The following is a 26,986-nucleotide window of genomic DNA, read 5'->3' on the forward strand; positions in this document are numbered from 1 at the left end:
ACAAGTGCTAATAGTAGATTAGTCACTCTAAAGATGCTGTGGGCTTGTGCAACACTAGTCACTCACGCTGTGTGTATGTGTGTGTGTGTGTGTGTGTGTGTGTGTGTGTGTGTGTGTGTGTGTGTGTGTGTGTGTATGTGTGTGTGTATGTGTGTGTGTATGTGTGTGTGTGTGTGTGTGTGTGTGTGTGTGGTGGAACAGGATGTGCACAAGCTGACTGACCGAGGAATTTGCCCCTTAATCACTGTACAGTTTAATTAAACCTGATTGACTTGATGAACATGCACACACACACACACACATGCTGCAGATGACTTCACTCTATTATATTGTAAAGTCAGCTGTAGCAGTAGTGGCGTCATCTATACGCCAGCAGACACATTTCTCTTTAGACCCAATTGAATAACTGACTTATCTCTTTAAACAGCAAAATATTGTATTTCTCATCTATGTTGTCGCCATCTTATTTTGCTCTTCAGGCGCACAGATGACACAATACAGTGATGTGTTTGCATATTTTATTGACGTCTTAATCCCCCTTTTGGCCCTCCCCACTCCAGGACAGCGACTGTCATCACAAACTCACTCTGGCACAAACTCTATCTAGTCAAGTGCATATTAAGTACTAATTAATCTTTGGAGAAATGTGTATGAAAGAATGTATGACATATAAATGATGCAGTCATTGCAGTTTAACTCTCACTAAAACATATAAATCACATATTATTCAATACAGCCTTATGTGGTTTTGGGACAGTTTACATTTGGTAACATCAATACTGTCACTGCTCTGTGAAAACCAAGTATCTCCAAAATGTCCAAAACATTGTGTGATCATTTGATAGGGTTAAAATGATTTATTTCGCTTAAGAAGTAGGAGAAGTTACACCTTCCGTTGTCCAAAAACATAAAAGTCCCCCAAATTGGACATGCATGGTTTTCACTGGACAGTGACAATATGCTTTTTTAGGTAATTTGAAAATATCTCATGTGCTGTAAAGGAGGGGTTAATATGAATAAAACACATTTAATAACTGTGTTGTACAACTTCAGTCAAGACATAACTCAAGAGATAGTGATGATGAATGATAAATAATAAACAAGTACAGTCTACAGTCATTTCTACAGGAAAGCATAAGGTTTGATTCGGGTGCTAGTGTAAACTGAATACAACTAAATCCAGAAATCATTTTTTAGTGACTTTCATAGATTGTGAACAGCTTGTTTCTGTGTGCATCTTTCATTAAATGCATGTCCATGCACACCATCATGACCGGTGAGAACAACAGTGGTTGAGCCAAGGGAGGCCTTCATGCATCATCTGACTGCAGTCTAGGATAACCCCTCTGAGCACAAAACCGCATTGACTCTGTTCGGGGGAACGAGAGAGAAAATAGAGAGACTGTGCAGATGATGTCGCCACAGGGCCTTCAGAGTGTGTGTGTGTGTGTGCGAGAGTATTCCTGGGTTATGCTCTCTGAGTTATGTAAGCTATTTGGGAAAAGGGCTGAACTCTGCACTGCTGAAAATAACACAGACTGTAACCTAAGACACACGGAGAGGCACACAGAGACAAGCTACCGCAATTCATCAGACTGTTCCCATTACGATTCCCCAAACTTTATTAATGTGCGCACTACTTTTGACTTCGTAACATAATCCTCTTTCCTCCACTCATTTGCCTTTTCTGCAATTTCTCCATCCTCACCTCTCTCTCCTCCAACTTCATTATTGGTTTCACTGTGCGCCATCGCAATGCTGGTTGATGTGGGACGCGATAGGCTGCCACTAAGCTGCAGAAACATATCTGCTTTTTTTTTCTTTTTCAACAAATGCTACCGTCTGTGTGAGACTCTGTCTGTGTTGCGTGTTTACACATGTTGTGTTGCACTTCGGGGATGATTAATACGTCATTTTCTTTTTATACATTTTAATGAACATTGTTGAAGGGAGCCTGCGATTAAGATTGCCATTGCCAAGGACTGCTTCTATGTATCTGTGACAGAAGTTAACCGCAACAAGACTTTCAATAAGACTTCACTTTATTGTTTGTCCTCAGCCTCCGTCTTAATCTGCGATGTGCAAAGTGGTCTTAATCTGCAAGCTGGAGATCGATTGCTTTTGTCTCCACACACTTAGGAAATCGCGTTATTGAGTTTTAACCATTGATTGAGTGCAACATGCTGGAAAACAATGATGGCTCTTACGTGTTCATTGTACCAGGGCAGAAAGAGCCAAAGCTCAAAGAATGACTTTGTTTAATCAGATAAAGTCACACTGACTGCTCAGATCTGGACTGTCAATAGATGAGTTGGGTTGGGTCTTTGGGCCCATTAGGATCCCCTAGAGGACTCTATCCAGAATTACTTAATCTTTAATCTCCTACAAACATAATGTTATGGAGCTTGTTTTTAACCAATATCATGGGAGCAGCTGAGAAGGTGGTCTGTGCTTGCCATGGTGGCAGCTAAAGAGCTAAAGGAGGTGCTGACAGAAGACGGAGAGCTTCCAAGCTCATGGTTGGCATGGACTGAGCAGAGAAAAAGCAGCAGGCCTGAGAGGCTGCAGAGCAGAAACCAGATGCATGCAGCAGGAGAGGCGATGGATGACTTCTGTACATTTTCAGCCATAACCAGGGATTTTTGTAAATGAAAAAAAAAATTCATGTGAAGAATTGCTTTTGCTATTGCTGATAATTATATACATGTAGAATTTAGGTTTGCCTAAAAAAATACATAAATTACAAAATACATCAATTAGAAATCTAAAGGTGTGAGATGATAGTTCACCCCTGAACAATAATTCAACCAATGAATTAAATATGTGAGGCTAAACTGACAGCAACATGGGCTGACAATAGTATCATGACCGATACATATAAAAAAAAAATTGACAATGTAAAGCAACTTTTATTCAACTTTCACTCCAGTCAAGCCATACCATTAACCCGTGCCACTCCAGGAGCAAGGGACACAATCCAACTTGATGCACAGATGTTGCTTATGTTCCACATAAGGCTGAGGTTACAATCAAACATGATAAGTTTTGCCCATAAGGAACACAAGTATTGACAGGATGATTGACACAGAGATACACCAATGGGTTCATTTACTCAGGGACTGAAGGGGGTCAAGCTGAGTAAATATAATCAGTGTTTGTTTTCTTGTTTACATGATTTTGTAAATCTAATCACATGAATTTGGCTTCACGTAAATCGTCACCAACAACAAATTAATGACCTTAGAGATGAGGTTGTCAAAGAACCATTAAAAAAACATTTAGTGTAAAAGAGGATCAAACCTTCAAAGCCCCCCAAACACTGTTGCACATGCAGACAACACGTACGTGTGTGTGTGTGTGTGTGTGTGTGTGTGTGTTCGTGTGTGTGTGGGTGCACTCTTTCTGAAGTGTATTAATGGAAAGATAAGCACAACTGTCTCCTATGATTTCCTTTAATTCATGCTGCTAAGTCAGCCAGCAGCCATCTGGTGCCCCCTGACACACACACACACACACTCATATACACACCAAACCAAACTCAGAGGGAATGACAATCTGAGGGCATGCAGTCATAGAGAGGATATTATGACAGACCAGAGTGACCATAACTCCCAGCTGATGGAGCATTCAGACAGCTCATACTCTCTCTCTTACACATGCACACAAACACTCACTACTGACAAAGTGTTGAGAAAAGCCTGGTCTCTCTTTTTTATTATTTGTCTGTCTTCCAGGCATTTGTAAAATCATCCAAGGCTCTTGAATGCCTCTCAGGGGATGTAAGTCCACTAAACCTGCTCAGTCCATCGAGGACAACGAGGGAGGCATAATTAAATAAACTCAAAAGCTAGACTGTGTGTTCCTGGTGATAGCGGGGCAGACCTCTGCAGGGTTCAAAAGATTTCCCTGATAATATGTTAAAGACCAGCACAATATGTGGTGCTGTGCCCAAAGAATGTTCAAGCTGAGCAAAGAGAAGGAAAAGGATGAACCCTTGAGCTGTGAAAATGATGCAAATCCGTGGCTGCGACAGGCTCAGCGTATGACTAACCGAGGTCAGCAGGCTCTGTGCTGACATAAAACTCAAACACTGCAGGTTTTGTTGAATAATGTTTGGCAATTCTTCCAGAACGTAGCCTCGGAAAAGTTTCCATTTCAAATGAGGTACTGTATGACATTGCGTCGTTAAATTTTGCCTATGGTCTCCCTCTCCAACACAAACCAGTCAGTCAACAGTTTACATTTTAGAGACTCTTTAATCCAGAGTGACTAAGGATCCTGACCAGGTATAGGAGCCTCAGTGTCTCACTATTGAGAGAATCTGTGACCGTGTCTCGTGTGACTGTGATCCTCCCATCCAAAGATATATGCAAAAGACTTTAATCATAAATAGATGATTAGAAAAACTGTGTAGCATAGAACATAGAGAGCGTTGAACAACGTGACGCCAGAAAACATGCAACTCATTTCTACAAAAAGCAACCACTCAGCAAATACAATCTGTAGACACAAGATTCAATAATTTATTATCATTTCATGTGGACTCAAGGTAGACAAAAACAACACAACAATTACACATCAACAATACAAATACAAATCAGCACAGACGTACGAAAAATGCTCTAATAAGATTAATAAAACATCAGCATAAACATGTAAAAATACTCCAACAGAGTAAAATAAAACACAATTGACTGGTGCATAAAGAAACCCACTACAGGGGACACATTGAAGTTGAGTCCCAGTGACCTGCTTTGAGATTTAATCTAGCTAAATTTAGTTTAGTCTGAGGCTTGATTTGCAATTCTGCTTTTAAAGTCCTTTCTGGTAAGTTATGCATCAAAAGTGAAATTATTAAAATATGCACACAGAAAACAGTTCACAGACAGGAACAGGAGTTGTATAATGTTGCGCCAGAGCAACGCTTTCCTCAGTGTAATTTTCTCTGTGTCTGCTGACATAATGTAATTAACTCAATGTTCTCCAGTGTAGTTAGAGGGGTCAGAGTAATGTCTGCTCGTTTGAAGATCATAGTGAAAAATGCAGGAATACCGTATGCACATGCACGACATACAGCAAACATGTGCATACATTATGTGACTGACTGCATGTGTCTCAAGAGACAACCCCTTCTTCAAAACAGGATGTTACACACTCTGTTCTCAATGGAGGCTGATGAAATTAACTTTAACCATAATGTAATGTAGAACCAGTGTAGCTCAGCTATCGGGACAATTTTACAAATGCACGCTCAAGTGGACCAACTGTGTGTTTAGCCTCAAGCTTAACTGGCCTTGAACTGGAGCAAGGTAATCCGAATGTGGAGGATGAACACTCTGAGAAGAGGTTTAATTAGTTTTGGGAAAACTCAGCCCTGGGCTGAGAATAACACTGGGCTGCAACTCTTTGCGCTAAAACCGCAAAAGATCGAGTGAAGATGGCAGCGCCCATAGGGTTTCCAGTTAATGCTATGAGGCTTATGAGTGGTGGGAATGGCAGGATGGAAGAATGGAGGAAGGAGGAAGAGGGGGGGGAGGAAGTAAAGGAGGAAGGAGAGGGATTTTGGGCTCCAGGAAGGTATTACAGCAAGCACAGCAGGGGGGGGAGCACGGACAGAGAAAGGAGGGGATTAAGATAAGGAGGGATAGATAGAAAAAGTGAGAAATGTCTGAAAAGCATGTCTGCTCAACTGGAGAAGCTGTCTTTGCTAGCAGTCGATTTTGTATCACAACAACAATTCCTCACATGTGGAAAGATAAGTCGGGTGCTTTGGTAGGTCCTTCCAAAACGACCCATACGGTGTGACTGTTTGTCAGTATTACTGTTTCTTGCGCTCTAATTGGCTGTGTCACCTCCGACAGACTCCTCGACAGCTTCCGATATTTAGCATGCTAGATATTTGTAATGCTTCTGCGACGCAGCGGCGAACCTCTCTGCTTGCGTCTTTGAGCAGTTCACACATAGCGCTCGAGGGTTTGAAGGATCTGGGGCTTTTGACCGGGAGTTGGCGAGTGGAAAATCAGGGCTAAAGTCATGTTGTGTGAATGAGGACCTTTTCATAAATAAATTCATAATAGAGAAATCAAACTGCTTGGAAAAAAACGTTATAGTCAATATTTTTGTCAACAATGGATCGCGCGACTACTTGCATGTGAAAGGGGTTCCTGTTTGGAATGAAATAAGAGAAAATTACCATCAGACTTCTGCTCTCAGGAGCATTTTAATGTCTTTCAGCTCACTGTTTTTGGCTTAACTGCCTGCAACTTTACTATTTCAGTCTCTCATCAGCGTTGTTTCCAGATGCAGCAGTCAGCTGTTGTCAGTGAAAAAGCTGTGTCATTCGGAGCATAGTGGGGCATTTAGCAGCTAAAGACCCAAAAATGAAAAGTCCCTCAGAAGTTGGTGGAGACCAAAAACGGAGCTAAAAGGAGAGTTCAGACTAAGCCATGAATTCATCGGGGTTAGCCAAATTCTTTTTTTTCTCACAAAAATAAATGTTAGTGTAGCTGTGTAACTGCTGGGTGTGTTACTGTTTGTTTACATGTCCTCCATATCATCGTATCAGTGATAATATTTATGTGTTTACAGGTTGTTTTAGCTGCCCTGCAGAAATCATTCGGTGCACCTCACTAAAATGCTGCTATTTGTTATTTGTTTGTTTTACATTTACACCAAACTGACACCATGTTAGTAGAGCAAGTGAGAGTTGAAATGGAAGAGAAGGTGCAGGGCTGTGCTGTTTGGACAAGGTGATGCAGCTTCCTTGGTAGGATTGTTTTCTTGACAAAATCAAGGAGATTTGTATTTGTATTTGTTGAGAAAGGGAAGTGGACAGAGTCAAGCAAGGCTGAGTGATAGAAGCAATAAACACAGGAGAAAAAAAAACATCCACAGCTTTGCCACAGTGTGATTTAATCCCTCTCCAGCTGAGAGAGCTGAGGAATCTTTCTATGTGAAGGACAGGTAAGGACAGGACACACACAGGTTGCATTTCACCAACAGCTTCCGAGACTCTTTAATTACCCCTATCCTTTCTTGTCACGATACCCCAATATTTACAACCATATTGTCACTCCATATGTCTGCTGCAGGCACTAATAGCCCACAGCGATGTCGCAAAACAATTTCTATGTATCACAGCCTGTTGTAAGATGCCATTATCACTGATATTATGGCTCAACAGAGAGTTCTTTACCAATCAGGCCACGGGCACAGAAAGTATCATAAATAATTAAGCTTCTGTTCAGTCGGCACTTTCAAATTCCAGGAAGTATTAACGATTGGTAGATCTGGCAGCCCATAAATGTCAGTAAACACTCCAGGTTGAGGACAGAAGGTCTAATCAGGTTCTGATGTAATCAACTCAAGGAGCTGATACGGGAGCAACACTCTGGGGAACTCAATCAACTGAAGCGTGACACGGTTTCTTCTTGCTGCACAGCTTTGTTAAGTCACAACGAGAGCATTTTAGTTTCACGGTCACTGAACTTTTCTATTGGTGTCAGGGGAGTTGTTTTGTCTTGTTCTTCTCTTGTCTGATTCACAGACCTTGATTAGACCTTGCTGTGGGACCCTGAGGACGAGCACCGAGTCTGGTAGTGATATTGATCCCACTGAACCATAAACTGAATCACATCTCGCGCTCTGTCTGGCTTTTTATTGCCAGATTAAAACATAATACATGTCACTTTTTGATTCAGGCTCAGCGGGATGTAATGTCCCTTAACTGTAGTCTTATGTAACAAACAAATTGGTTTTTAATGAGGGAACGCCTGTTGAGGGCTCAAATGAATAGGTTGCTTCAGTTTCTATCACATATCATGAGCATAGCTGTGGCTGGCCGCTTTGCTCATCAGTCTCATCTCATCTACGGCAGCAGCTCCACTCAGTGTGTTTGAGTAGAGACTGGAACAACAGGAACTTCACCTCTCATAAAAATAAGCTTCACTGCACTTTATTACGGTGCACTGGTCAAACACTGCTGTCACATTACAGCTGCTGCCTCTTACCGACTGTATGGACAGTGTGTTGGTCTGATGTCCCTCTGTCCAACGAGTGTTTGAGAGATGATCTCATATGGCAGCAATACAGCAGCTTTATTTATTAAGAAGAAAAGTTTCACTGGACCGATTTTAAGCTTGAGGTTAAACTGAAAATAAATGAATCAATGATATATTTGCGGTACAGGAAATTAAAAAGTATCTTTGAATAAATGACAATGAAAACGGCAATAGGTTTTGCCAAGTTGCTCTATGGATGCATGCCAATGTTGGTTTGTTGACTGAAATATCTCAACTATTGGATAGATTACCACACAATTTTCCACAGACATTCATGGTCCGTGGATGAAGCCTAATAACTGTGAGGATGACCTTTCCTCTGGTGCCATCATCGGGTCAAAATACTTTACAGTAGGACCAAATGCCTGCAAAAAACTAAAGCCATTCCCATCAGCTTGTGTTTAGTGCTGACCATAGACTGTATGTAAGAAGTGGATGTTGTCAACGTGGCGTCATCCGTTGATTTATGGACTGCATTTTTGAAATCTTGAGTTCAGCATTTTGGCGTTCTTGTCTATTTGACTTAAATGGACCATAATTTACTAAATGAACATCATGCTGTATTGAAGAAGACTTGAAACTAGAGATTGAGACCATAAACTCATGTTTACAATGTTTACTGAGGGAATAAATAAAGTGAAGCACTTCCACATTGTCTTCATTTTTCAGACCAGGAGGTTGTCGCCTGGTGCTGACACTAAACACTAATTAGCAAATGTTAGCACGCTAACATGCTATACTAAGATGAATGCAAGTTAGCATTTTCATTGCAAGCATGTTAGCATGCATCTAATTTTAAAATATTAGATTTCTTCTACAGAAAGTATTTTCGAAAAACAAGGCTTTCCATTCCTTACAATAAAGTTGGGGTTATATCCCTTTCAGTTCAGTAAATTAAAAAAATTCAAACAGCTGCTGTCATTAATTTATTGATGCTCGATGAGTGCGCTTAAAAAAAAAGAAAACTGGTAAAAATACTTTCTCCAGCTGGTGTTCAGTGTCCATTGCAGACATTTCTTTGACCTGAGTCTCAGTGGAGGAGGTGTCAGTGCCCACATTGACCGATCTGAATCTGGGCTTCTCAGTCACACGGGGGGAGCACCATAGATCTGTATGCCAACGCACCAAATGTGACATGTATCCACACACACACACACACACTCTCAAACTTGACATGGCAATAATAAGGTTCACATACTCTCTCATGCTGCTGCAGCTCTCCTGACTCTTCCCTTACCCTCACTTATACTCATCCTCTCCCCACCCACCCTGTCGCGCTCTCTTATTCTCTGTCGCTCTCTCTGTCTTGTCCTTCCTTGTAATTGGCAGCTCCTCCTGCGAGGTGACCGAAGATCCTCAGGGCTTCTCTGATGCATCACATTGTCCCTCTGTGTTTTCTAAATTAGTGCTTCATAAAATGAGGTGTCATATACCCCCGGCTAGCTCCCTACGTGATAAGAGAAAGAAGAAAAACGTCATCTTGGTTCTTAAATTGCCTTCTTTTTAAAATACTTTTTTGACAAGTTTGAACGTGACGTTTGAACACAATCTACATCAACAACTGTAGTTAGATACATAAAGAACTATGAGGATGGACAGAGATGCTGGGATGAATTTATATCGGCACAACAGATCTAATTTTTGGACTCCCTCTGGTCTTTCTCTTTTACAGTGAGACAGTCTGGTTTAAATCAGATTTGTATCTGTTTAGACGGTGATGTGGAGCTCATCCATTCTTTTTGTCACACAATTTATCAAATAAAGGACCTGTAATATAATCAAATGTAGAGATGCCGTGTAGAGATGTATACCACATGTACATCAAAAAAAAAATGTTTACAAAATGTAGTTAAAGCATATGCCAGTCTAAACACTGTAACAGTTGTTTTGTGTTCTAACAGATTAGTAGGGTCAGGACCCCGACAATGGGTCACAAGATGATTAATGGGATGGTAAAAAAAGAAAAGTAAACTTTCAGCACAGTCTGGAAACCTGAGATAAGTAATCCACCGCAGTAACGAACCACCAGGAGGCCCATTGCCACCCTCCTTATCTAGGTGCTGGTTTTTTACCTCTGAGCCCAGGAGACCTCTGAACTTTCTGTAATAGCCTGTCAAAGATATTGCTGTTGTTTAATGATCTGCTGTACTACACTGTAAGCTGCTTTGCTGTGCAACATTTGTTCAGTGTGTTGTAAATAGGACTTTTACACAGCAGGCATTTTGACTTGTAATTCATAACATTAATTATATCTGCCTGTTCAAGAGTCTTGTGCATATTGGCCCCTTAATACATGTATATCTTACTGAGACACCCAATGGAATGGACACATTACTAAGTTAGCTGCACTGTAATGTTAGACTTTTAATTTGCCTATGAGTCCATTTTAAAGCCGATTTTCAATCTTGGTCTCTTGAATAATGAAATAGTAGCAGTAGAGAACACAGACTTATTACTCTGTACTGGTAAGAGGAAAATATGAAGGTGCAATTTGTAATCAAATTGTGTTGCCCCACCACCAAAACTCAAAGCATAATTAAAAATAATCACACTTTACAGTGCTACATGGATTAACACCATGAATCCAAAACATATGGAGGCCCTGAACATGCACACAGGTGTTTGCAGTTATGTCTGATTGGCTGATTAGCTCATGTTGGAGCTAGGTGGTATAAATGTCCTGGGGTCACCAATCATTAACTTCTAATAATGATAGCGATTATGATTACGAACAGAAACAACTAATCAGTGTTAGAAGAGTGACGGAGCTGTCAATCAATCACAGTCTGCACATACTCTCACAGTCTTGAGTAAAGGTCTAATCAGGCAGACATAAGTGAGAACGCCTGTGTAGGTGGACCGTGGCTGCAGGCCACTGGGCTTTTCATATTTTCAGATGCTTTGTTTATATAAAATACTGATTTTCTATGTGTCTTACGTGAATATTTTGTCCAAAAATCCTTACTGGCTCTTAAGAATGTAAAACACCTGACATCTGAAGCCACTGAAGCCTTGAATGTCAACAAACATGTTAAAGGCTCCTGTTTCACTAGGCATTGCTCTTATAGTGAATCCCTGCAGCGTGCTTGTGTGTGTGTGTGTGTATATAGGCTACGGGGAAGGCCATATAAGGCAGAAGATCTGTGTTGGACCTTGAGACTTGTGTCCCGTGATAGACACACTGAAGTCTAGTGCAACATGTGGTTTTATCGTGAAAGCCTGCCAGCACGAGCCGATAAGATCCCCTTTTGTTTTGGAATAGAAAGGAAACAAGTTCAAGTCGTGTCCTGTAGAGCTACAGTATATATGCAGCACGAAGAAGAAGAAGACGTGCGCGTGGTGGGAGTTGTGTCAAAATGCGCAGCTGGTGTGTGAAGATACACCGTGAAAGTTGAATTTTCACAACACGACTTTCATTTTCACGGATGACTTGGTGCTCATGGGAGAGCAGGCATGACCCGAGGGAGATTGTTTGTCAGCGCACGCGGAGGAGTGACGTGCTCAGCGCCGGTTTGACTGACGCGTCTTTTGACTGTTGATGTGTCCATGTGGCGTAGAGCGTTAAAGTACCGGCTTACCGCTCTCTCTCCCTCTCTCTCTCTCTCTCTCGCTATCTCTCTCTCCCTCTCTCTCTCTCCGCTCAGTCGTTTTTATCCTCGCTCACCATAGCTCGAGTATCAGTTACCGGGTCCCGACCAATCCCCGCGCGCTGTCAGAGCTCGAGAGGAGACAGCAGCGGAGAGCAGACCGGAGAGAGGCAGACATACAGGCTAAAGAGGTGGAGAGGAAGCGGGAGGAGCGCACACACACCCAACTATCTGTCCATCCATCTATCGTCTATCCTCCTAACCCGTACCCCCCTCCACCTTTCCTCCCCTCGCTCGCCAGGTCCTCCTGACTGCAGCTGTTGGGTTAACCGGAGAGGCGCGAGGCAGGATGCGCGATGGGACAAGCGTGCGGACACGCGCTCCTCTGCCGTAGCCAGCCGCCGTCCTCCGAGATGTAAGTGTGTGTCTCATAACTATGTATGCAGGGAATACTGTGTGTTGCGTTTGTATACCTTGAAGCCTCTCTCGCCACTTCTGCATACAGCGCACAAACTAAACGGGGCGCGTGGCGCCTCGCATTGAGCCAATTACTGACTGGTGGTGCTGGTGGTGTGAGTGTGACCTGCTGGGTGTCATTATCCCCCCCCCTTGACAGCGGCAGTGAAGACCCCAGGTGAACTGTGCAGGTGGCTCTCTGTATAAACCGGTGTGGAGCTCACCTCCATCACACTGTAATATCACTAAAATGTTCCCATAGTGTGTCCACAGAGACTTTATTGACCTTATCGTGCCTTATATCTTCCATGCAGCCATACCGCTTCTCTTCCTCTAATATCTCTTATGGGATAGATAAATCTCGTCGCCCTCATAATTGCATTCTCTCGATCGTTATATTCAAATGTTTATTCCTTTCTTTAAAGGGCTGACTAATAAGCAAACCACCGTATATTAAAATACTGTTTGGCAATCCAACCGCTTTCTAATATATCATCCTTTATAACAGGGTTATAAGCAGTAACTAATAGCTTTGTTGATTAATAAATAATTCACTAATGCTTTATAAATCAATGAATAATAAAAGCTTTTGGGTTGCCAGGTTGTTGAACTTTATCTTTGATGGATTAGCTTTACCTTCTGGAATAGGGCTGCGTAGAAACTGGACCAAAATGTGTATATTACCAATTTATTATGCATTTATTATGCATTTAGTAATTGATTACCAATATTTGTGACTGCTTGGCAACCCATACAAAGGATAAACACCAGCCAGAGACATGTTTCACAACTTGGTAACCCAAAATGTGTTCTCCTTAATGGTTTAAAAGTCATCTCTAAAGCATAAGTAGGTGGTTTATTAACCATCAATAATGCTATCTATATAAGATGTATAGATATACTTGAGAATAAATGTCCCTTATGTGCAGTTTTCTCCTTTGAACCCCCAAAAATGCATCATCACAGAGCTTAAAACCAGACTGTTTTACAGTGTGAATGTTCATTCTTTACCCCGAGGCTATTTTCCTTGTTCATGATAAGTTTACATTTTAGAGATTAAGAAGCCTTTTCCACAGGACAGCAAATATGTGCCGTGGATCAAAGGAGGCTGACACGATCAATAATAATACAATAAAACTGCCCAGCTTTGCATCCTATCTTTGTGAAGCTTGTATTATTTACTATGAACATCTCAGAGAAGTGTTTATGGAACTTTGTGGTGATTATTAGTTGTGTTGTTGTTCAGTCTTCAGTTGTGTTTGTCATAACTTCTCTCAGAGGCACCTGTCAGGGAGAGAAAAAAAATGTCAGCGGTGTTCAGCTAATAAAGCGAGCCCCTCCTCATAGGTTTCTGTCTTTTTGAAATGAAAGTGTGCCATGTCAACACGCGATGCCCGTTCTCAAATGAAGAGTCGCATCTGTTGCTGCAGAGACAATTGATGCTTATCAAAGGCGTGGCTGATCAAACAGCATGCACCTGTATACTGTATGTATAGTGAGAGCTTCCCTCAGGGCATGCATGTCTTAATGCCGACGTGTTTTTCTTAAATGCTCTAAGTCGCCTCTCCCTCTCTCATAGCTGACTAGTGTGCGTATAATAACATTGTGGTGCCATTATACGCTGATTGCACAAAACATTAGAGACATCTCCCTCATATCAAGTTTCAACCCCCTTTTGTCTCAAAGCTGAAAATCCTCATCTAATGTTCTCCTCCTTCATTACTGGTTTAAATTCAATAAGGGAAATAAGTGAAGGATAATGGCTTATATTCACCTCAGCAGCGCTTGTCCTCAAAGACTAAGCTTCTTACATTGGGCATGTGTTGCCAGTCTAGGAGAACATTGGAGGGATAATGAATCTGCCAGGTGGATGTCAACGATCTTTGATGTACAATGAGTTTCAGGAGCTGGTCTCAAGCTGGAGTCGCTTTGACTCGCAGCCTCGGCATCTGTGATCAGTTAAGCTCATGAAGTGTGAGATGCTGTCGTGAAATACACAAGAGCAGATGTCAAACGTGTACCTGCTTATGATCCCTCCTCTGATGGAGCATTGTGATTAAAAAAAATCCAACATGGCCTTTTGTGTTTCCATCACAGTGATGGCGTTCTCGGATGCCTGGATTGAGGCTTTGAGAGACAGTTGTTCATCAGAAATATTGACCAGGTGCTACAGTTTCAGCAATCACGCCCATGGTTTTCGGTCTAAGCTTAGACCTCCATTCACCCTTGGTGTGTAATGTTTTAAGCTTTATGTTGCTGTTTGTGTGTTCAATGCACATTATTCATCATTTTAGCCCTTGTAGTCTGTATTTGGGTGTGTGTATTTGTGTGCCAGCTGGGTGTGCATATGGACCGTCTTCAGCCTGAAAAAAAAATATTGCAATTTACTGGATTGATGCCAGGAAGTCATATCCCTCAGCCTCCTGAAGAACACACACACACACATACTCGCACACAGAATTGCACAAAAGTACACAGCAGCAGCAGAGTTGTAACCTGATTCCTGATGAGTGAGCGTATGTGTGTGTGTGTGTGTGTGTGTGTGTGTGAGAAAGAGAGAGAAAGGATGCTGACATTGCACTGTGTTATCATCAGTAATGGGCTCATCAATACTAAAATATTCAGACACAGAGAGAGAGAGAAAGAGAGAGCAGAGACAGAGCGAGCGAGCAGAGGGAGATGAAGTGAAAGCAGTGAGAAACCATTGTGAGTTGCTTGTGTTTATGTGTGTTTGTCTACAGAATATGTTTGCTTCAGCAAAACATTCTGCTTAAAAGCATTAAATTCACAGATTAATCTGCATTTTGATTCACTGTCGCTGAGTGCAGAATTGTATGTTGCTTTGGAAGCCAGCACTACATAATAGATACTATTTAATATATTTATATACAAGATCACTAATTGTTTTCCACTCCTATACACATGTAGAAAATGATTTAAATGGAGGAGCTGTGCACATCCGTGGCAAAAACTCTTTCCCTCCAGTTGAAGAGCAAGTTAAGCATGTAATTACTTTTGAAATACTCAACCGAAACAATATTTGGTTGAGTTCATTTTCTGCATGAATATAATGAGGCGACTGCCAAAGCTGGGATGTCATGAATGCTCTTCTAGCTGAATCATCAGTAAGTAAGATGAGCAACTGTGAAAAACAAAATCTGTATTTATAATGAACAGTCAAAGGTCTGAGAGAAGAGCAAAGTCATCAAACATTCAATCACCAAGCTTAAAATCCTGGTCCCAACACCACCAGTGGCAGGTTTATGATGGAGATTGAGCTTTGTAGAGCTTAACAATGATCATATATTATTCAGATTATATATCCGTTAACTTTGGGATTCTGGGTTTTGGGTCCTAAGTGAATTCAATAAAGTGTTTAGTTCTTGATTGCAGAGAGGAAGCATTCTGACTTTTCTACGGCTCTGATTTGTCCCTCCGGCCATACCGAAGTGAGGGAATAAACTTTATACCAGAAACAAAGCTGAAAAGCATTCTAACCACATACCCTAACAGAATCCTAGTATCATGACATTATCCAGGAGCCTCTGCTGGATTTCATTAGTGTTGAGGTTATCATTAAAGGATAGCATAAACACACCATTTATCCATCCATTTCCCATACCCGCTTATCCAGTGCAGGGTTGCAGGGGGCTGAACCCGATCCGCGCTCACAATAGGGGAGAGACCGGGTACACCCTGGACAAGTGTCTAATGTATCTCAGGGCTCATAAATATAGAGAACAGGCGGCAACCTCTGGGTTTGAAACGTGAAACCAATGTGGAAGTAGCTTGAACTGGCATTCTTTCTAATAGCCAGCAGGGGGCGACTCCTCTGGTTGGTATAGAAGTCTATGAGAAAATGACCCTACTTCTTACTTGATTCATTACGTCAGTAAAGTTTATGATCTCAAACCCTGGTCTCAAGTCATCTTCAACACAGCACGATGTTCATTTAGTAAATGATGGTTCAGTTTAAAGTAAAATAGATGATAAAGCAGAGTGTGCTTTAGGCCGTGGCTACCTTGTGATTGACAGGTTGCTACAACGGCGGTGTCCAGTCCACAAACCAATGAGTGACTACGTCAGCTTCTTATATACAGTCTACGATGGAGAATCACATTCTCTCTTGCATTCACACCTATGGCCAATTTAAAGTCTTCAGTACATAATAACATGACTTTGGACTGCGGGAGGAAACCGGATTATGCACACACACACACATGCACTTTTTGATTTAATGGTGAAAGTAAAGTGCAATATATTACTTTCTGAAATTAAAGCAAGAGGAAACTTTTATTTATACATTTGTATTTGATACACTTGTGATATACAGTGCAATGCCGCTTAGCAGCAGTTAGAATTCAAAATAAGTGCAGACACCAGGATGGTGGGAAGGTCTCTTTTGTATTCAAGTGAATACAACGATGTCCACATTGCTCAAAGTGGTATGGGAACTTGGACTACATTACTGCACCAAATTGATTAAACTCGATGCACTCAATAATTGCCATAACAAGGCTCGTATTTTGCTCTGTGTGTATTTAAGCCAGAAGGACAGAGATGGATGCATTAGTTTAGCGGTTCCAACAAGCTGTTTTAACATTAATATTAAACAGAGTGTAATCTATGTAATGAGATGTAAAACAACTGTCCTGATCACTAACCGAGTGGAAATCAATGTTGTCATTAGCTTTGGGCTGAATGTTCTTTGGTTCTCCTCGATTTGTCTCGTAATCTACCAGAGATGTCTTGTAGCCAATGTAGATCATAGTGGTTGTCCAGTGCCTCCAGTAAATTTGATCCAAATTGATGGACCATATCAATAGCTATTTGTTTAATTATTATACATCAAATGGGAGCTCTGCATATCCCTGACAAATACTGTGTCCCCTAATCGAGATGTAAATGGAGCCAATATGGAGTCTAGGTTGAGAAGACTTTGTACTGTGCGGAGGGAACAAGTATTTATGTTTCACATGTTATCTACACTGGAACGACTTCAGCTGCTCCATCTGTGCAAATAGGAAGATTAACTAGTACGACAAACAAGGACACAAATGCACATGAGCTTATTTTCAGTCAAACTGTTGTCAGTGTTTTCCGTCCTGTTGGATTTAACACATAACTGAGATAATCTGAATCAGCATTGTGCACAATGTGGTGGTAGTTTGCATGAGGTGATGGTGCCATTAAATGCATGTTTACTGTGAAGCAGCTGCAGGTTTATGTCGTACATAAATTAGAGAGCTAACTTTTATATTCAGCAATTAAGTTAGGTCTAGTTCCAGATTGAGGCATTACAACATACAGTAGATTTTAGCTGGTGGACCTGGTTGCATCATTGAAAGAGAATGCTGGCCTTTATTATTCTATTTCATTTCAGCACGGCTCTGACAAACTGAAGCACAGGGGAGTGAAAACAATGATGTCTTCAAACCTAACATACCTTTATGAATCGCACCCTGCCCCGCAGCGGTGATTGGGCAGTTTATTATTTGATAATGTCATGAACAAGCTGAGTGCATACAAATAAGTGAGTTTGCTTCGACATGAGATGGAACCTTCTGATTAGGCTGAAACAGCACTGCTCCTTTTGTTTCCTATAAATATTCCCTCAAAACATTCATTTTATTTCACCTTTTTGTCTGCAGGAGTGATTGTGTGCTTTTGCAGTGTTTATCTTCAAACACAGTACATTATATTCCATCTCTGCTGTTTCTATTGTGGGCTCTGCACAAGAATAGAAAACCTGGCCAGCTGGTCACTTGTGATGACTGTTTCTCAGACCTTATTAGGGAGCGTTATTTTAAAGCCCGAGGCTAGAATTACGTTTGGTTGAGCTTATTGTTTCATATGTTGCAGGTTTGAGATTAAAGCACATTACAGCAGTTTCAATGTGAGGTCGAGGTTAGAGGAAGAATTTGATGAAGTACATTATAAAACATAAGGAAGCGACGATCTGGCTTTTTCATTCCCGATGCAGATATCCGGGCTTTGGGTATCAGGTGTTAATAAGGTGTATGTCAGGCTTGACTTAAACTTTGATTTACTTACTTTGTAAAACAAATAAAAACATTTACATTCCCTGAATTGTTATTTATTAAAATAATATATCGTAAGTCAGCAACTTTCATGATAATATACAGGAATTGCAATTCAACTGTAATGATTTGTAACGAAGTTGAAACAGGAATTAAAGTTCCAGTATATAATATATATATATATAGTATATTGCATATAAACATAGAAACAAATTGACTAACTTGTCCCCATTGTCACCAAAACCTGATCCGGCTATTTAAGTCAGAATCGGCCCGATATCAGTATTGGTGCATCCCTAATATGACAGTCATGGTAACAGAACAGCTCCAGGGAGTGAATTTAAATCAGTGCAATATCATCACAAGCGTGTGTGTGTGTGTGTGTGTGTGTGTGTGTGTGTGTGTGTGTGTGTGTGTGTGTGTGTGTGTGTGTGTGTGTGTGTGTGTGTGTGTGTGTGAGAGAGCCTGGAGGTGTCTGAGCCTGACGGCTCCCATGGTTCCCAGCTTTAACTCCAGCAGCTCCTGTCAGCTTTCTTATCTCTATGGACTGTTGCCACACACAGGTGTTTGTGTGTGTGTGTGTGTGTGTGTGTGTGTGTGTATGTGTTTACATGTGTGTCTGTGTATATAATTTACAAGTGTGTGTGTATGTATGGGCACATTTGTGTGTCAGTAATCCAATGGACAGCCACAACTGTGTTTGTCGGGGTTTTGGCAGTGGCTACAACTGGCATGTGTGTGTGTGTGTGTGTGTGTGTGTGTGTTTCTGTTTCTGTGCACTCCCTTGACAGATTAAGGTGGGATGTGAGACAGCTGTGGTTGGGACACAGAGTTTTGGTTTAATTAGAAAACACTATAAAGAACCTCTGTGTGTGAGACATATATCATTGATAAGCAGTAGAGTTGTGTGTGTGTGTGTGTGTGTGTTTGTGTGTATATATGTCTGAGCAGTAAATAACCTTAAATAAACTCTGTGTAATCCGTCATAGAGATCGCATAAAAGCAGATTAGGTTTGACATCCAGTTTTAGCACTTGTCTTTGTGAGGTTTGTGTTTAATGTTTGTTGTTCTGGTGTGACGCTACAATGCTCGAATGCATTTACTACATCTATTTTAGTTTGTAGCTTCACTCATTTGTTTTTGCAGGCAACCTGTGTGTGTGTGTGTGTGTGTGTGTGTGTCTATCTTTAGACAGGTGGGAAGTTCACAGACACAGGATTATTGTTACAGTATGATTGTTACTACAACATTTTAGTAGTGAGAGTAAATCCAGTAGTGGCGTACGGTATGTGGAATAAAAGCCACTATTTGAGGAAACCGCTGAAAAGAAGTTGGAGATTAAAATGATACCAAGATGACCGAAGTAAATTATTAATGGTTCTCAAACTGACGACACAAAAAAACCCTCTCACACACAAGTTCACAGGGTAGCGAGGAGAGGTGTTTTACTCTTTTGAACATGAATATTTCTGTTATTGGTGTTATTGTTTCACAGCTACAGATTTAGCTTTGTTGGCCAAAGTCATATGGACGTTGTTACAGTAGTCATTATTGTGACATTGTTGTGCTCGGCCTCTGCGGTTGAGCAGCAGAATGTGTTCCTGTGCTCCGGTTCCTCTTGCCCTGACTGCAGGGCTTTTTCTCATCGATCGGCTCTATAGATTGACTCACACAGAGATAAAGCCACTGACGGGCTGTAAATGTCGCATTTGGGACGTTCGGGGGATTTCGCCTTGTGATGCTCAATTAAATGAGTTCCACAGCAAAAGAACACACAGTCTACAGAGACGTACATACCCCTCACACATAAACAGACTCACTATCAGCTGCTCACACATGCTCACACACACACACACACACACACCACAGTAGACGCATACATACATATACTGTTGTGTATTGTATTTCTGTCTGCAGGCTATGCGGCCAGTATTCTGACACACAGCCAAATGGAAACATGGCGGTGACTGCTCGGATCACATGCATGCTAAACTATTGAGTGTTGGTGTAACTATGTGTCCTCACCGTCTATGTTGTTGCTTCTTTTTAACTCTCTGTTCGCTTCACATCACCTCATTTGTGTGCCGTTATCTCCATCTATCCTCCGTTTCGGACCGAGACGGACAAAGGGAGACAGGTGTGACGGAAAAAAGAAGAGGCTGCTGAGATGGCTTGATAGATGAAGGGCAGGTGTTTCATCTGAAGGGTGGGCCAAGTTGCCTGGCAACTAATGGTGTCACAGGTTACCTCAAATATAGGGCTATTATATTTCATCAGTCCTAGATGTAGTGTTTTCCTCTTTTGAGCTGTCTGTATAGTCATCTTTTTACAGTCTTGCGAGCGTGAATACATACTTTTGAATGTATTATATTGCATTCATTGAATGTGTGTGTGTGTGTGTGTGTGTGAAGGCTTGTCTTTTCAGCGGCTGTGTGACAAGAGTAGGACACATGTCTCCTGGAGGTTTCTCGTCCTTTCTTCCTTCTTTTTCCTGGGAATGTGGTTGCGACTTGAACCAATGAAAGCTGAGTGGAACAGATGTATCACTTTAGGATGCATAACTGTTTTACTTTTATCACATTTTCTTAAAATGTGTCTTTACATTTTGTAAAGACACAATGTTTACACGGTGCACGGTGCACTCTCATTCTCCACAAGCTTTCCATATGCTGACTTACCAATTATAATTAAAAACTTGTAATTTTGCAATCGTACTACCTCCGTTTTGATGAGTTTTTAGTTCTTAAACCCTTCCTACTATCACTAGCCCTCCAGACTAGTGGTTGCCAGTCTGGTTGGTCAGCTCTCAGACTCCTGCTGGTTTTCATTCTCATCATTTAACAAAGATTTATTTTACACCAGGTGATTGGAGTTAGCTACTGTTCGAATAAAAAAACCAGCAGGATGATTGTGCTCCCAACTGCTTGCTCTACTGCTCTGACTGGATATGGCAGGTGCATTGGCGAGCAAAACCAGGACTGGCAAACACCAGTATGCAGTCATTTCTGAAAACGTGATGACTCAATGAGAGACTTTTCCCATCCAGTCTTCCCTGACTCTATTGGGTCTAAATTAACTACGTCATCTTGATGTAGACAACAAAAGTTGAAATCAAAGTGACATTAAACATATTAGTTCTCCCAGATGACTTCTTCAATTCGCTTGTTCTGTCAGGCCACCAGTGCAAATCCCAAAGATATTCAATTTACATTGAGAAATAAAAGATAAAAGTGGCAAATCCTCACATTTGAGAAGCTAGAACCAGAGAAAAAAAATGTTAATTAACCCCAAAATAATTGTCTTCTTCTCTGCTGAAAATGTTTGCTTTAATTGTGGAATATAATAATTCTTAAAGCGATCAGACGAAAGGAAAGCATCCAAAGGAAACTCCTCCATGTGAAGATGGGAGATCATTTTGGCCTTTTGATTACAGTGAGAACACAAATATTCACAGTAATCAAGACCGGGAGAAATGTTAACGGCCTTTTCAAGGTCTGGAGAAATAAATTATGTTAGTGATTTAACTAATGAGGATCAAAAATCACCCCCAAATTCATAGAAATGTGCTGTAAATGAGGCATCTAAGAATCCTCTTGATTATACAGGGGAAGTCTGAGGGGTCAAATAAATTCAGTTATTTGTTAATCTGCAACACAGGCCAGATCACAATGCACGGTGCTGACTATTGAGTTTACGATGGATATGGAGGTGTGAGTCGTCTGAGTTCTGTTTTACACTTCAACGATATGACCATAAGGCAGCATGCAGATTAGAAAGAGTATGATGCCTACTATTGATCCCTGAGGAACACCACAAGTAAAAGACAAGAAGATCACTTTTTAGACACACTAATAAAACAACTTTTACAGTAGGGCTGTCGCTGTTAGTACTGATTATACTGCAGCGCAGGCAGTAGGCTACATGCAGATGAACGGCACCTGGACTTATACCGTATCAAATTATTTTATTTCTGCCATTATTTGAAGCACATTTTTCTCTGTAGTGGAGGCCTTATTAACAATTAACACCTGAACATCCTGAATAATTAGGATGTATTTGTTTTTTTCTTCTATTTCTCGCGTTTCACTTTGTTTAATATGCAGAACTTAGCCTACTTTTTATTTTATTTTACTTTGTTCAGGGCTTTAGTAGAATCTGGGAGTTTTTTTGGAGTTGCATAACTGACTTAGATAATAAGCCCTCTCTTTTTAATTCATTTTTATCATGTTGGAGTTTCCAGTTTAAGCCCACAGTTTTGCACTTTAATATGTATGCAAGGTAAATTATACAGTGATGTAAAGTGCAACGATAAATCAAAAACAAACAACAGAAATCCATAACATATTGATTGATACACAGGATAGAACAGGATAGAAGTAAACAGATAGGAATGTGTTGTTCTGCAAACTCTGCTACAGGGAGTACAGCAGCATCTGCTAATACTGGAAACAATGGCTCGTGAACATTTGCAACGTATTTTTAGGAGGAAAACAACATGGAGGTATGTTGAGTAGATGACTTGAGCTGAGGTGATGAGCCGCAAACAGACCCACAGAGCTGAGCTCATGCACAGTCTGCACATGAGTGAGTCACAGTACGGTGGGAGACCAAAGACATCAAAGAGTCCTCTCAGAGAGAGCCGGTGGTTTTAAACTCACGGGATGGACATCATGTAAACTCTAAACCAACTATGTACACCACACTGTCACAAAGTGCTCTTGAGTTCAGTCAGTTCCTCAACAAGCTCAGCATACAGATGGTCATAAATGTTAAGTGCTTCTACCGGAGGCTTTTAAACTGCACAATGTTGTATAAATCAAGTAGCATTCATTTAACTGTGTCAGAAGCTTGATGCACGGTACGGGATTTGTAAGAATATAATCTTTTACACATATATATATATATATATATATATATATACATCGTAATTATTGACTATATACATATATAGTCAATTTAAGACAGGTGTTGTAAATTAGCATTTCGCTACAAACACTTAACACAGTGCATCTGGGCTTTGTGCATAAATGTATGTTACAATTGTAATGCTACTGTGATGTCCATATCAAATAAAATAAACATTAAAAAAAAGAAGCAGCAACGCAACACAAAATACTTCCTGTCTAAGAAAAACTGCACACAGACACAACAAATAGATTGCAATAATGCAGTGATGAAGTATTTTTCACTGTCGTTTCACACCTTCATCACAACTCCTCAGATAACCAGTACATGGCGGATGTACACCCACAAATATATTCTATATATGTAATCTATAAACTACGTCGCAAATCTCTTGTTTACCAACACTAACCCAAGACAGGACGTGTTTGTGAGTGCTACATCTGAAGTGTTTTGGAGTGAGCTAACACTTTAGTGTTGAAATGAAGTGTAAGGTTGTTGGTTTGACCTGTTCTATCACATTTGAGTACAACACAGTGTTGAAGAGACCATAAACTGCTCCCAGACAAACACACACAGGTTGTCCTTGACCCTCGCTTGTTTTCCAGTAGGAGCACTCTGCCCTGGCCCTGGGCCACATATTGTATGTGTGCTCACACACAGATACATGCAGGCTTACACACACACACAGGCACTGTCACATACAGTATCTAGTTGTATTTGAAGATTTGTAGAAGTGCTGGTAAACAGTCTGGTTGGACGGGGTGGAATTCGTTAGTGTTAGGACAGAATTGTCTCAGTTTGATTGGGCGTTAATGCAGCAGCCCTGAGATATGCTAATTTAATGCCAAGGAGCCAACCCCACTGACAATTTCTGTCTCCGAAACGCTTCCAACTTCTAAATGATAACACACGGAGACAGACGTTAAACACACACAGATACAAACACCGTTCTGTGGTGTGAATCTTATGTTCTTAATGAGATTGTATGCTCGTTTCTCTGCCCTGCTGTCAAGACAAATAAGAGTCTCGGTGTGTGTTTTTTTCTCAGTTCACGTACGCGCGTTTGGTGTGTGTTCGTGTGTGAAGCTGTCTGTCTGATTGATTCCTTTTCATTCTACATTCATCTGTCAGCATCTGTCCCCATTTTCTGTATCATGACGCCAACTGGTCACATTTCACACATGTCCCATCATGCCTCGAGTCGGCATACACACACGCGCACACACACACGCACGCACACACATAGGCAGTCATAATGGCCCAGAGGCACTTTGTCTTTCCATCTCTTTCATTCTGTCTCCTGTTCCACCCTCTATCTTTAGTTTTTTCTCTTTTACTTTTTAAAGATCTACTCTTCAAGTCAACTCGAGCGAAAAATGAACAATTCTGACTGCCAGCAGGGGGTCTAGCAGGGATGCATGTGCCGTTTGTACATGCCTTTATTCATGCACGTCTGCACAGACATACTGTAAATGTACGTCCATGTGCACACAGCTGCACATCAGCGCATTAGAAGAAATACCAGACATTATGAGAATAAAGTCTGTGTGCAGCTCATTTAGTTGTGTTGTAGGTGTATGTGTTCACGCTGTGTTGGGATGCTGCGTGTATCCAGATGTGTGCTTTGGCCCCATGTTTCTAGTTTGTTTACCTCCACATGACAGGTGTACATGTGTGTCATAGTTTCACCGATGTCTCCAGGTGCAGCCTCCCGTCTCGACATCAAAGTCGATATTGAGAGAGTTTGTGTATCTTTCATAGCTCTAACCTCTGTTCTCAGGAGAGTTTATGTCTTTGATGGGCCCATTGCACCTCTTTACAGTCTTCTTTAAAAAGCTCCCTCCGGTGGAGTGGATTGATGTCTAAGAGGGGCCACACTTGCTTTCATCTCTTTTGTCTTTTTACTCTCTCTCTTTCTCCCGTAATCTTTTTTATCTTTTTCTTTTTCTTCTCTCTTCGCATCTGCATCAGTGTGTTTACTCGTCGCTCTCCCTCCCTCTTCTTGACTGCGTGCCTCTTTCATCCTTGTCTTTTGCCTTTTCGATAAGGACGAGCGATTGCGTGTGTCATACCGTTGCCTGTTTTCTCCGTCGTCAGACTGCAGCGGGGCAGAGCTCGCCGGGTCCCTAACAAGGCAGTCTGGGAAGCTACTTTGATGTCACCATCAATTTGGTAGTTAGTAATGAGGAGGTTTTGCGCCGGCCTTCTTTGAATCACAGTTCCGCCCCATGTTTGTTGATAACGTTTGTGCCGTGTTGACTCCTTATTGCCTACCGCCCGGTTAATCACTTGCTTGATCTGACTGATAGGCTGGCTGCCAGAAAGGGTCCGTGTTCTGGTCCGCAGTGGAAGTAAGAAACTTGAAGGTTAAACAAGACCGAATGAACATCAAATGAAATTTACTAAAGCAGCCGAGCCATTAGCCAAAAACATCCACAGTAATTGCCACTGCAATGAAAACATTTGAAACTCCAGCGTTTGTCCTCTGCATTACTGGTTCTGTTCCAGAATGTGTATGTGACTGATTACGTCTGATTCTCTTTAGCTATTTGGGAAATGAGAGAATGACTCAGAGACAAAGGGGACAGTCAACAACCGTCTGCACAGGGTGACAGTGGAGTAATGAGTAGCTTTTTCAGCCTTTTTTCATGTTTAATCAAGAACTCTCTACCTCTTTCTGTTGTGTGTGTGTGTGTGTGTGGTAGATGGGACACAGTAGTGGTAGCAGGTGATGTGTTAGGGTCTCTTTTATTCATTTTTTTAATGTTGCATCAGTGAAGAACATCAAAATTCAACACGGCCTTCCCTCCTCCATCTCTATTCCCTCTTCTTTCTTCTCTCTCTTCTTCCACCTCCTCTGTTTCTTTGTTCTTAATCTCAGTGCTTGCTAACAGCATGTCACGCCTCTTCTTTTAGTCACAACTTTAATCAGTGAGCTACTTTATTGTCTTTTGTGATTGTGGGGGATGAAAGTTATTACTTGACTGATTACTTATTGTTTCTTTTTGCCAAGTATTTTTTTTTTAAAGAGCTTATTAATCACTATAAACTGATCTTCACCCGGATTTTCTGTCGCTGTATCTAAATTTGCAAGTGTTTTCTGCTGCCAGACGACATGGCTCACTGCAGTCTACGGTACATGATGCAATGAGCTTAGAACAAGTTTGTCATGCCAGGGGCCTCATGGAGAAAAACAGTCACAAGCCTTTTGATATAAGAGACTTTGTAATGAGCGAGCTTGAACTTCTGTGTGCTGTGCTCTTGAATCCGCATTAAGATGATTTTATCACTATTAAATCCCCAGTAAATATGACTAATGGGAAGATGCTGGGCCTTGGACTGAAAAGATAGCTGTCAGGTGGCGATTGGAAATACATCACGCAAGTGACTGTAAGTCATCGTGGACCTCAGCCTGCTCTTGTTGTGTGTCGTGAGAGAACATGTTTGCTCACATATGTATGTAGAGCCAAATAAACTGAGAATCCTTTCGGCGAGGCACCACAACTGGGGAAAGGTGGGGGCTTCAGGTGGAGACGTCATCACAATGCATTCCAGTAAGCTCCAGCTGTTTGTCCTACTCTACTCGTTCCACATCAAGAAAAGAAAGGGTTTGAGATCAGCTGAACGTCGTTGTCAATGACGCCGAAATCTGTTGAAGGGCTGGTTCGATTGTGTTATCAGTGATGTGAGCACCGTCACATATTTTCCCATTTTCACAGAAACGTTGTTGTTTGAGAAACTGGAGAGAATTAACTGAAGAGACGGGAAGTGTGCAGCATTGCTGCCCCTGATTTGCCTCTCAGAAAGTTTACAGCCAATGATTTCACGTGTGCATCTTTTCCTTGCAAGCTTTTGTGAGATCAAATACAGAAGAGAGGTCTGCCGATCACTCGGAGTTGCCCAGTTCAACAAAGCCGTGACATTTTCTTTCAAAAGC

General features: G+C 41.3%; 1 protein-coding gene across 1 annotated transcript in view; it reads left to right on the forward strand.

Moving 5' to 3' along the window:
- Positions 1-11,753: 11,753 nt before the first annotated feature.
- pde2a (phosphodiesterase 2A) overlaps positions 11,754-26,986 on the forward strand; it is a 133,417-nt gene continuing 118,184 nt past the window's right edge. The window contains exons 1-2 of the mRNA XM_079166103.1: positions 11,754-11,838; positions 11,949-12,062. Coding sequence (XP_079022229.1) covers positions 12,004-12,062 — 59 coding nt within the window. The 5' untranslated portion in view covers positions 11,754-11,838; positions 11,949-12,003. The remainder of the gene's footprint in view (positions 11,839-11,948; positions 12,063-26,986) is intronic.

Source organism: Pholis gunnellus (genome assembly GCF_910591455.1).
Source record: "Pholis gunnellus genome assembly, chromosome: 9".
In the NCBI taxonomy this organism is placed as follows: domain Eukaryota; kingdom Metazoa; phylum Chordata; class Actinopteri; order Perciformes; family Pholidae; genus Pholis; species Pholis gunnellus.